Here is a 13,261-nt window from a genome sequence, read left to right as displayed (position 1 = left end):
TTAACACCCCTACTCTTACGATAAGTGCCATGGGATCTTTAATGACCTCAGAGAGTCAGGACACCTGTTTAACTTCCCATCCGAAAGACAGCACCCTACACAGGGCAGTGTCCCCAATCACTGCCCTCGGCATTGGGATATTTTTTTAGACCAGAGGAAGGAGGGCCTCCTACTGGCCCTCCAACACCACTTCCAGCAGCATCTGGTCTCCCATCCAGGAACTGACCAGGACCAACCCTGCTTAGCTTCAGAAGCAAGCCAGCAGTGGTATGCAGGGTGGTATGCTGCTGGCTAAGTATAAACACCATGGGACCAGGCAGACATTTGCAACTGGACATGGGGACAATGATTGTACTTTTTGGTGAAATATCCTCTGGTCTGATGAAACAAAAATAGAACTGTTTGGCTATAATGACCATCGTTATGTTTGGAGGAAAAAGAGGGAGGCTTGCAAGCCAAATAACACCATCCCAACCGTGAAGCCCGGGGGTGGCAGCATCATGTTGTGGGGGTGCTTTGCTGCAGGAGGGACTGGTACACTTCACCAAATAGGTGGCATCATGAGGAAGGAAAATGATGTGCATATATTGACACAACATCTCAATACATTAGTCAGGAAGTTACAGCTTGATCGTAAATTGGTCTTCCAAATGTACAATGACCCCAAGCATACTTCCAAAGTTGTGGCAAAATGGCTTAAGGGCAACAAAGTCCAGGTATTGGAGTGGCCATCACAAAGCCCTGACCTCAGTCCTATAGAACATTTGTGGGCAGAACTGAAAAAGCTTGCAAAGAGGCCTACAAACCTGACTGTAACACCAGCTTTGACAGGAGGAATGGGCCAAAATGTACTACTTATTGTGGGATACTTGTGGAAGGCTACCCAAAACTTTTGACCCAAGTTAAACAATGTAAAGGCAATGCTACCAAATACTAATTGAGTGTATGTAAACTTCTGACCCACTGGGAATGTGCTGAAAGAAAATAAAAGCTGAAATAAATCATTCTCTACTATTATTCTGACATTTCACATTCTTAAAATAAAGTGGTGATCCTAGCTGACCTAAGACAGGGAATTTTTACTAGGTTTAAATGTCAGGAATTGTGAAAAACCTAGTTTAAATGTATTTGGCTAAGGTGTATGTAAACTTCCGACTTCAACTAAGTAATCCAAAAATCATGTTCAACACTGTTATTGCACACACTGAGTCCATGCAACTTATTATGTGACTTGCTAAGCAAATCTTTCCTCAATTCATTTAGCATTGCCATAGCAAAGGGGTTGAATACTTATTGACTCAAGACATCTCTGCTTTTCATTTTTAATTAATTTAACATTTCTAAAAACATCATTCCACTTTGATATTATGGGGTATTGTGTGTAGGCCAGTAACAAAACATCTCCATTTCGTCCATTTCAAATTCAGGCTGTAACATAACAAAATATGGAAAATGTCAAGGGGTGATTCTGAAGGCACTGTATTTATTACATTTTTTTATTGATCCATTTATATAGCGGCATTGTGGTGTTAGCATATGATGTCCTCTTCAATAACACAAACCCCAAAGCAAATCAGGGGGAGGAAAATCGTTTCATTCAAAGAGGACAAATCATAGATGTTATGCTGAGAGGTAGATGTTCATTCTCCCCTGTCCTCAGTGATTCTTTCCACAGAACAAAGGGACAGGATGTAGTTTTATTACCCAACCCTAGCAGAGTGGTTGACAAATTAGAATTCCTTGCAATAGAACTGGGCCAATAGTCAAATAACAAGTATCCTATTTCAGGCTCAATGTATAGACAAATTCCTCTCATGTCTCTGACCCATTACTCATTAATTCCCTATTACTCTATTGACTTTTAGTCCTCTTGACCTTTTAGTCTTCTGCGTTGTGTATTAATCTTAAAATATTCTTATAGTAGTCCACTAGAAGTGAAGATGTGAAGTAAATGTGTTCTCTGTATGATTGTGGTGTTGTCCTGTCCAGTGGCTGTCCTATGGAGCAGACTCTAACGGCAGTGGGGTGTCTATGCTGCTGGAGTTAGCCAGGCTCTTCTCCAGACTCTACACCTACAAGAGGACACACGCTGGGTGAGCAACACACATCCCCAGCCCCCCTGAGAAATCGGGCTTCTTACAAGGTTATAACCATCCACACCTTTCCTTCCGGCATCTAGGCACCCACAGCCGAGGAAAATGTGTAAAACGTACAAATGTAAGAATAAACCTCTTACAATATTCAGAAGATGGAGACCTTGTGTTTAAAATGCTTTTCAGTAGTACTTGTAATAATAAAGTAGAACAGATGTGGTTCTTAGAAGGTATTTGTCGATTTCTAGAAGAAGTGTACTCTAAACACCCAGGAGTGAGAGCAGCTTGTGCTGAGGAACTCGATCTCCAGATGGCGCTGGAAGAGATAGCTTCCGTTTTTACCGGCTCCTAACCAATTGTGCTATTGTCTGTGTGTTTTCGTGTTTTTTGTAACTTATTTTGTACATAATGTTTCTGCCATTGTCTCTTATGACTAAAAAGAGCTTCTGGATACCAGGACAGCGATTACTCACCTCGTACTGGATGAAGATTTTTTCTTTAATGAGTCGGACGTGAAGGATTTACTTCAGACACCCAACAAGGCCAAAATCCCTGTCATTCACATGAAGAAGAGACGGTGATATCGGGGAAGTAGGTCAGGGTGCCTTGTAAGCATCCACCGGCGAGTGAGTAATCCGCCTCTACCATCAGTCCTATTAGCCAACGTGCATACATTGGATAATAAAATGGATGAGCTCCGATCAAGACTATCCTACCAACTGGACATTCAACTGTAATATCGTATGTTTCACTGAGTCGAGGCTGACAGCTGGCTGGGTTTTCGGTGTATTGGCAAGATAAAACTACTGCCTCCGGTAAGACATGGGGTGGCTGTCTGTTTCTATTTGTAAATAACAGCTGGTGCATGAAATCTAATATTAAGGAAGTCTTGACGTTTTGCTCATGATCTCATGATAAACTGTAGATCACATACACTGTTTACCAAGAGTTTTCATCTGTATTTCTCGAAGCTGTCTATTTACCACCACAAACCCAATGCTGGCACTAAGACCTCACTCAACGAGCTGTATAAGGCAATAAGCAAATAAGAAAATGCTCATCGAGAAGCCGCGCTCCTAGTAGCCGGGGACTTTAATGCAGGGAAACTTAAATCCGTTTTTACCTAATTTCTACCAGCATGTTACATGTGCAAACAGAGGGGGGACTCTCGACCACCTTTACTCCACACACAGACGCGTACAAAGCTCGCCCTCCACTTGGCAAATCTGGCCAAAACTCTATCCTCCTGATTCCTGCTAACAAGCAAAAACAAAAGCAGGAACTACAAGTGACTCGCTCAATATGGAAGTGGTCAGATGACGCAGATGCTAAGCTGCAGGAATATTCCCTCGATTCTTCCGATGGCATTGAGGAGTACACCACATCAGTCACTGGCTTCATCAATAAGTGCATCAATGACATCATCCCCACAGTGTGAACGTACGTACATACCCCAACCAGAAGCCATGGGTTACAGGCAACATCCACACTGAGCTAAAAAGATAGAGCTGCCGCTTTCAAGGAGCGGGACTCGAACCCGGACGCTAATAAGAAATCACGCAATGCCCTTCGATGAACCATCAAACAAATCAAATCAAATTTATTTGTCACATACACATGGTTAGCAGATGTGAGTGTAGCGAAATGCTTGTGCTTCTAGTTCCGACAATGCAGTAATAACCAACAAGTAATCTAGCTAACAATTCCAAAACTACTACCTTATAGACACAAGTGTAAGGGGATAAAGAATATGTACATAAAGATATATGAATGAGTGATGGTACAGAGCGGCATAGGCAAGATACAGTAGATAGTATTGAGTGCAGTATATACATATGAGATGAGTATGTAAACAAAGTGGCATAGTTAAAGTGGCTAGTGATGCATGTATTACATAAGGATGCAGTAGATGATATAGAGTACAATATATACGTATACATATGAGATGAATAATGTAGGGTTTGTAAACATTATATTAGGTAGCATTGTTTAAAGTGGCTAGTGATATATTTTACATTTCCCATCAATTCCCATTATTACAGTGGCTGGAGTTGAGTCCGTGTGTTGGCAGCAGCCACTCAATGTTAGTGGTGGCTGTTTAACAGTCTGATGGCCTTGAGATAGAAGCTGTTTTTCAGTCTCTCGGTCCCAGCTTTGATGCACCTGTACTGACCTCGCCTTCTGGATGATAGCGGGGTGAACAGGCAGTGGCTCGGGTGGTTGCTGTCCTTGATGATCTTTATGGCCTTCCTGTGACATCGGGTGGTGTAGGTGTCCTGGAGGGCAGGTAGTTTGCCCCCGGTGATGCGTTGTGCAGACCTCACTACCCTCTGGAGAGCCTTACGGTTGTGGGCGGAGCAGTTGCCGTACCAGGCGGTGATACAGCCCGACAGGATGCTCTCGATTGTGCATCTGTAGAAGTTTGTGAGTGCTTTTGAGTGCTTTTGGTGACAAGCCGAAACGGATGGTTCGTCGGATGTGGCAGGGCTTGAAAACTATTACTGACTACAAAGGGAAGCACAGCTGCAAGCTGGCCAGTAACACGAGCCTACCAGACAGGATAAAATACTTCATTGCTCGCTTCGTGACCACCAACACTTAAGCATGCATGAGAGCATCAGCTGTTGAGATGACTGTGTGATCACGCTCTCCGTAGCTGACATGAGTAAGACCTTTTAAATAGGTCAAGATCCACAAGGCCGAAGGGGCAGATGGATTACCGGGATGTGTACTCCGAGCATGCACTGATCAACTGGCAAGTGTCTTCACTGGCATGTTTAACCTGTCCCTGACCGGGTCTGTAAAACCAACATGTTTCAAGCAGACCACCATAGTCCCTGTGCCAAAGAACACCAAGGCAACCAGCCTAAATGATTACCAATCTGTAGCACTCACGTGTGTAGCCATGAAGTGCTTTGAAAGGCTGGTCATGGCTCACATCAAGACCATTATCCCAGAAACCCTAGACCTGCATACTGTCCCAACAGAACCACAGATGATGCGATCTCTATTGCACTCCACACTGCTCTTTCTCAAATGGAAAAAAGGAACACCTACATTTGAAGTTGGAAGTTTATATACACTTAGGTTGGAGTCATTAAAACTAGTTTTTCAACCACTCCACAAATTTGTGAACAAACTATAGTTTTGGCAAGTCGGCTAGGACATCTACTTTGTGCATGGCACAAGTAATTGTTCCAACAATTGTTTACAGACAGATTATTTAACTTATTCACTGTATCACAATTCCAGTGGGTCAGAAGTTTACATACATAAAGTTGACTGTGCCTTTAAATAGCTTGGGAAATTCCAGAAAATTATGTCATGGCTTTAGAAGCTTCTGATAGGCTAATTGACATCATTTGATTCAATTGGATGTGTACCTGTGGATGTATTTCAAGGCCTACCTTCAAACTCAGTGCCTCTTTGCTTGACATCATGCTTGACATCAGAAGAAATCGGCCAAGACCTCAGAAAAAAGTTATCCTCCACAAGTCTGGTTCATCCTTGGGAGCAATTTCCAAACGCTTGAAGGTTACCACGTTCATCTGTACAAACAATAGTATGCAAGTATAAACACCATGGGACCACGCAGCTGACATACCGTTCAGGAAGGAGACACGTTCTGTCTCCTCGAGATGAACGTACTTTGGTGCGAAAAGTGCAAATCAATCCCAGAACAACAGCAAAGAACCATGTGAAGATGCTGGAGGAAACTGGTACAAAGTATCTATATCCACAGTAAAACTAGTCCTATATCGACATAACCTGAAAGGCCGCTCAGCAAGGAAGAAGCCACTGCTCCAAAACCACCATAAAAAAGCCAGACTGCGGTTTGCAACTGCACATGGGGACAAAGATCGTACTTTTTGGAGAAATGTCCTCTGGTCTGATGAAACAAAAATAGAACTGTTTGGCCATAATGACCGTTGTTTTGTTTGGAGAATAAAGGGGGATGCTTGCAAGCCGAAGAACACCCTCTCAACCGGGAAGCACGGGGGTGTCAGCATCATGTTGTGGGGGTGCTTTGCTGCAGGAGGGACTGGTGCACTTCACAAAATAGATGGCTTCATGAGGAAGGAAAATTTTGTGGATATATTGAAGCAACTCAAGACATCAGTCAGGAAGTTAAAGCTTGGTTGCAAATGGGTCTTCCAAATGGACAATGACCCCAAGCATACTTCCAAAGTTGTGGCAAAATGGCTTAACCTGTTAAGTCGACCCTCTACTTTTTCGAACATTCTGTTAAAAATCACTCAACATTTCAGCGCCCTGCTACTCAGGCCAGGAATATAGTATATGAATATGATTAGTATGTGTGGATAGAAAACACTCAGACGTTTATAAAACTGGTTAAATCATGGCTGTGACTATAACAGAACATGCGTTTCATCGAAAAGTGCAGGAAAATCTGATCACTGAAAATGGAAATAAATATCCTTGCGCTACTTCCAGGAATTGTTCAAAGTGAACCGAATTAAATGAGGCCGAGGTTGCAGTGCCTACAGCTTCCACACGTTGTCTAGAGTCTTGTCATTTGATTCAGCTTTGATTCTTGGTCAAACCGAATCAAGGGAACCGATTCCCTCCGGTCTCCGACCGGATGTTTTGGTCGAGCTCTCTCCAGACATTTTTTCGAGACGGACACCTATAGAATTGACATCGCCTCCTGATGAATTTTATTGCGTATTAACGTGTACTAATACCTAAAGTTGCATTACAAAAGTATTTCGAAGTGTTTTGTGAAAGTTTATCGTCGACTTTTTGAATTTTAAAAAATGATTTACGTTATGAAACGCTATTTTTTCCCGTTTATCACACAGATCGATATCTAGGCTATATATGGACCGATTTAATCGAAAAAAAATACCCAATAGTGATTATGGGACATCTAGGAGTGCCAACAAAGAAGATGGTCAAAGGTAATGAATGTTTTATATTTTATTTGTGCGGTTTGTGTAGCGACGACTATGCTAATTATTTTGTTTACGTCCCCTGCGGGTCTTTTGGGGTGTTACATGCTATCAGATAATAGCTTCTCCTGCTTTCGCCGAAAAGCATTTTAAAAATCTGACTTGTTGCCTGGATTCACAACGAGTGTAGCTTTAATTCAATACCCTGCATGTGTATTTTAATGAACGTTTGAGTTTTAACTAATACTATTAGCATTTAGCGTAGCGCATTTGCATTTCCAGAGCTCTAGATGGGACGCCTGCGTGCCAGGTAGGAGCAAGAGATTAAGGACAACAAAGTCAAGGCATTGAAGGGGCCATCAGAAAGCCCTGACCTCAATCCTGTAGAAAATTTGTGGGCAGAACTGAAAAGTGTGTGCGAGCAAAGAGGCCTACAAACCTGACTCAGTTTTACACCAGTTTTGTCAGGAGGAATGGGACAAAATTCACAACTTATTGTGGGAAGCTTGTGGAAGGCTACCTGTAACGTTTGACCCAAGATAAACGATTTAAAGGCAATGCTACCAAATACTAATTGAATGTATGTAAACTTCTGACCCACTGGGAATGTGATGAAAGAAAGAAATGCTGAAATAAATCATTCTACTATTATTCTGACATTTCACATTCTTAAAATAAAGTGGTGATCCTAACTGATCTAAGACAGGGAATTTTTACTAGGATTAAATGTCAGGATTTTTTAAACACTGAGTTTAAATGTATTTGGCTACGGTGTATGTAAACTTCAGACTTCAACTGTATGTGAGAATGCTGCTCATTGACTACAGCTCAGCTTTGAACACCATAGTGTCCACGACGCTCATCACTTTGCTAAGGACCCTGGGACCGAGCACGCCCCCATTGTCATTGACTGGGCTGTAGTAAAGCAGGTTGAGAGCTTCAAGTTCATCGGTGTGTCCACATCACCAAAAAAAAACAATTAAAAAAATTGTCAGACTCAGTCACCCAAATCATAGACTGTTCTCTCTATCTCACGGCAAGCGGTACCAAAGCGCCAAGTCTAGGACCAAAAGGCTTTTGGTCCTAGACTTGGCGCTTTGGTACCAGCTTCTACCCCCAAGCCATAAGACTGCTGGACAATTAATCAAATGGCCACCTGGACTATTTACATTGTTTCCCCTCTCCCACCCCCATCTTTATGCTGCTGCTACTCTGTTTATTATCTATGCAGTGTCACGTCTACCTACATGTACATATTACCTCATTTACCTCTACTAACCTGTGATCTCGCACATTGACTCTGTACCGGTACCCCCTATATATAGCCTCGCTACTGTTATTTTGTTGTTCTTTAATTATTTTCTTTTGTATCTATTTCTTTTTTTACTTCAGTTTATTTTAGTAAATACTTTTCTTAATAATTATTTTTCTTAGCTGCATTATTGGTTAAGGGTGTGTAAGTAAGCATTTCACTGTAAGGTCTACTACACCTGTTGTATTCGGCACATGTGACAAATACAATTTGATTTGAAATTAATGTAAATCTGTGGGCGTTAAGGCACACTGCCAATTTTCCATGGTGTTAGGTGAACTCTGGTATCAACTTATTCTCCATACAGACAGAAACAAAATGCAAACTGCAACCACTGCTAACTTTGCATAAGGGCTGTTTGCATATCACTAGTAAAAAGGAACGAAAGAGCAAGAAGCCCCACCCTACCATAGAGCGGGTAGGGGAAAAGGGTGCAGTCGTCAGGAAGCAAAAGTACAGGACCGGTAAAGACAAGTCAGCTACTTGTTGCAGATTTCATGACCTCTGAATTCAGAAAAACTATTGCAACTGACTAGCCTTTTCTCCTCTGATATTCTATGTTTGGAATTCCCAACATGACTGTACAAGTCTGTTGATCTAATGGAGGCCAGTGAACATCCACGTTAATAAGAATGTACTCTCCTGTCATTTCTAACACACCTGCTGTCTTCTTAGATACAACCTCCTGTTTTTTGTCTCTGGAGGAGGGAAGTTCAACTACCAAGGCACCAAGAGATGGCTGGAGGACAACCTGGATCATACAGGTACACTAAGCTCAGAAGGCTATAGACTCAGTTACTGGACAGGTATTATGACTGCCACAGTGGGACACTGTAGAGAACACCTGTGGAGTACACACTGCAAATGAATGGAAATGAAACGTGATACCGGCAACAATTCTTGTTAAATTATGGTCCTGCATGCAAAACAATGGGCGTACATGAGTTATGGAAATTCATATTGCAGTTTAAACAGTTTCTCTTTTCCTCTATCCTTTCCTCCCTCTCTCTCTGCAGACTCCAGTCTGCTTCAGGACAACGTGGCGTTTGTGCTGTGTCTGGACACCCTGGGGAACGGGGACAGTCTGCACCTCCATGTGTCCAAACCCCCTAAAGAAGGCACCACCCAGTACGCCCTGCTCAAAGAGCTGGAGACTGTAAGGATCACGACGGAATACTCACCACACACAGTTTTTTAGTATTGAAATTCATATGATACACACCACTGATACAAACTAACATGTATTGACCACATATAACACATCCCTACTGTTCTCATTAGGTCAAGTTCTCCTGACCTCTAACCTCCTCTGTGTTCTTCTCAGGTGGCATCCAGCCAGTACCCAGAGGTCAAGTTCTCCATGGTGCACAAGAAGATCAACCTGGCAGACGACACGCTGGCGTGGGAACACGAGCGATTCGGGATCCGCCGGTTGCCGGCCTTCACCCTGTCCCACCTCAACAGCCACCGTGAGGCACAGCGCTCCAGCATCATGGACGTGCGGTCAGTGTCCCCCTCTTCTCGTCACGGAGTGGGAGAGCCCCCTGCTGGGTGGGTTTATTACTGCAGTCCGACCAAGCATCCAACCACCTGTCGCCCGCAACTGTCTTGCTACACCCCCCCCCATTCTGCCCTGCTGATCCCAAACCACACCACAAGACCCAACCCCTGCCTAGGCCCAGCTCACCTAACACACCTTTTTCAAATAATAATCAACTGCTCAATAGGATCAATTGAATCAGGTGTGTAAGTGCTGGGCTAGAACAAAAGCCTGCACACTTTAGCCTGCCCACATTGCTGCCCTCCAGGACCGTATTGCCCACACCCCTGCCTTTGGGACCGTAGATGTGGGACTTGTAGAAATCTGATTTCACAGGAAGGTGGAGCTATTGGTCTCTGAGATGCTTAACTGATACGAATACTGTGTTAGTTTTACTGTTAGCGGTACCTCCAGGAGGATGGAACATAGCTTGTCAGTGGAATAGAAAAGGTTAAGAAACACTGGGCTACTGGGTTGATTTTGGATTGGACACCTTCATCCCGCTGTAGGGCACCGTCTGTCCTCCCAACCTCATCACTGCCATCTCCCCTCCTCCCAGCCCAGTGGACTGTCTGCTCCCCTTCCATTCTCCTCCATTAGTTTTTTTTCTTAGTTGAGCTGCTCCTGATTGCTGGTTAATTTAACTGTGAATTACTGTTACAGACCGTATGTGGATCTGAGAAAGCTCAGCAGGAACACAAAGCTGATTGCAGAGTCACTGGCGAGAGTAATCTACAACCTCACAGAGAAGGTAAAGATATGTACAATCTAGGACGTTTCATTATTCAAAGCCATATAATGAAAGTCAATATTTTTCATGTTGCTTTTGATATTTAAGTTGACCTTTTGAACTCTACAGCAGGTTTGACCTTTCTCTCTCTCGTGTGTGTGTGTGTGTGTGTGTGTGTGTGTGTGTGTGTGTGTGTGTGTGTGTGTGTGTGTGTGTGTGTGTGTGTGTGTGTGTGTGTGTGTGTGTGTGTGTGTGTGTGTGTGTGTGTGTGTGTGTGTGTGTGTGTGTGTGTGTGTGTGTGTCCAGGGTGCTCCAGGAGACCTGCAGATCTTCACTGAACAAATGGTGAGTGGTTGAATGTGACTATACCCTGCTGTCTCCTCCCTTTCAGGCTGTCTCTGATGTGACCTTTACCAAGCGTCTTTGAAGGCTGCTCTACACACCAGGTCTCTTAGGCTAGTTTGTGTGGTTAGTTTTGTCATAGCATGGATCGTTAAAGTCAGGGTCACGATGTGTGTGTCTCTTAACAAGACAAGTGTGTATCAAGGTGTGTACTATAAGACCACTGATGATAAGTGTGCGACTGTGTGTTTGTGTCCATGTGTGTCCAGCAGGTGCAGGAGGAGCAGCTGTCGTCAGTGGTGGACTGGCTAACAGCCCAGCCACGGGCTGCCCAGCTGGTGGACAAAGACAGCAGCGTGGTCAGCACCCTGGAGTACCACCTGGGACACTACCTGAAGGATGTCCGCAGGCACTACGTCAAGGCTGACAAGAGGTGACCAGTCACTGACCACAGTACTACGGCTAATACAAGGTGTCGCTGGTTCTCTAGACTGGTCACCGCTAGTGGTTCTGCCGTGTATGCCTTGGGAGGAATCACAAAACCACTAAGACCGCTCGTAGTGAATGTCATGGATATATTGGAATTAGTGGATATATGGAGACTTAAATACCCTGACCTAGTGAGATATTCATGGCGGAGGCTTAATCAAGCTAGTCGCCTTGACTACTTTCTTATACCATTCTCTGTGGCACCAAAAGTGTTGATCGGGGACAGAATGCGGTCGGATCATCACATAATTGGCATATATATATTACTCTTACAGAATTTCCACGTGGGTGAGGATATTGGAAATTTAATCAAAGCCTACTAGATGATAAATTGTTTAGAACTAGTTAGAACTAGTCAGTTATAACTAACTTTTTCAGACATAACATAGGTACAGCAGATACCCTTACTGTATGGGACACTTTTAAATGTGGCTTTAGAGGCAATGCAATTCAGTACTCATCTATAAAACTAAAACAATTTAGATCAAAAGAGTCCATATTAACAAAGGAAATTGAAGAACTAACAGTACAGTTAGATAGCAATAAAATACGGTACTATAGAGGCACAGAATAAGTTAGAGGAAAAACAAAAATAAATAGAGGAACTTATTCAAGAAAGATCTAGTGTAATACATTGTAAAAATCAAGCGAACTGGATGGAATATGGGGGAAAATGCACCAAATTCTTTTTCAATCTTCAATATAGAAATGCTACCAAAAAAAATGTATTAAAACTTGTTACAAATAATATAATAATAATATAATATAATAATATAATAATATAATAATAATATAATATAATATAATATATGCCATTTAGCTGACGCTTTTATCCAAAGCGACTTACAGTCATGTGTGCATACATTCTACGTATGGGTGGTCCCGGGAATCGAACCCACTACCCTGGCGTTACAAGCGCCATGCTCTACCAACTGAGCCACAGAAGGACCAATGACGGAGGCACGCATGAATCACCAAATTATATTTTGAAAGAGGAAGTAAAGTACTGTAAGAATATGTTTTCATTTCAGACTCCTCCATCTCCACTAACTGAAACTAATTATATGGATTTTTTTCCTAATAATAATGTAAAATTAACATCTGTACAGAAAGACTCATGTGAAGACCAGATTACAGAGGAGGAACTGCTTGAGGCAATTGGGGCCTTTAAGGATGGGAAAACTCCAGGGCTGGATGGCATACTTTTTTGGACCATTATTGGCTTGTTATTGGCTTGTTTTAACCACTCCTATATAAATGGTAGATTATCAGACACGCAACAAGAAGGTCTGATATCATTATTACTGAAACAGGACCCAAGTGGTATATATAAAGATCCAGTCCGTTAAAAAAATGGGAGACCTCTTACACTTCAGTGTTGTGATGCATGCAAAAATCCTAGCAAAATGCTTGGCACATAGAATTAAAAAAGTATTGTCAGATATTATTCATCCTAATCAGACAGGTTTTTTACATGGATGATACATTGGAGATAATATAAGACAAGTACTGGAAACAATAGAACACTATGAAATATCAGGGAAACCAGGCCTGGTTGTCATAGCTTATTTTGAAAAGGCTTTTGATAAAGTACGACTGGAGTTTATATATAAATGCCTAGAATATTTCAATTTTGGGGAATCTCTTATAAAATGGGTTATGTATAGTAACCCTAGGTGTAAAATAGTAAATAATGGCTACATCTCAGAAAGTTTTAAACTATCTAGAGGAGTAAAACAAGGTTGTCCACTATCGGCATATCTATTTATTATTGCCATCGAAATGTTAGCTGCAAAGATTAGATCAAACAATAATATTAAGGGATTAGAAATCCGTGGCTTA

General features: G+C 42.4%; 1 protein-coding gene across 5 annotated transcripts in view; it reads left to right on the top strand.

The window, feature by feature from the left end:
• LOC118401418 (nicalin-1) overlaps positions 1-13,261 on the top strand; it is a 32,722-nt gene that overhangs the window by 13,345 nt on the left and 6,116 nt on the right. For 2 of the 5 annotated variants that reach the window (XM_035798903.1, XM_035798901.1), the window contains exons 6-12: positions 1,990-2,093; positions 8,994-9,082; positions 9,335-9,474; positions 9,643-9,869; positions 10,522-10,609; positions 10,895-10,933; positions 11,200-11,363. In XM_035798903.1, the coding sequence (XP_035654796.1) occupies positions 1,990-2,093; positions 8,994-9,082; positions 9,335-9,474; positions 9,643-9,869; positions 10,522-10,609; positions 10,895-10,933; positions 11,200-11,363 (851 nt within the window). The remainder of the gene's footprint in view (positions 1-1,989; positions 2,094-8,993; positions 9,083-9,334; positions 9,475-9,642; positions 9,870-10,521; positions 10,610-10,894; positions 10,934-11,199; positions 11,364-13,261) is intronic. The other 3 variants (XM_035798905.2, XM_035798904.1, XM_035798902.1) reach the window with 3 other exon arrangements.

This window comes from Oncorhynchus keta, chromosome 22 (genome assembly GCF_023373465.1).
Source record: "Oncorhynchus keta strain PuntledgeMale-10-30-2019 chromosome 22, Oket_V2, whole genome shotgun sequence".
In the NCBI taxonomy this organism is placed as follows: Eukaryota; Metazoa; Chordata; class Actinopteri; order Salmoniformes; family Salmonidae; genus Oncorhynchus; species Oncorhynchus keta.
This window is presented reverse-complemented; position numbering and strand designations above follow the sequence as displayed.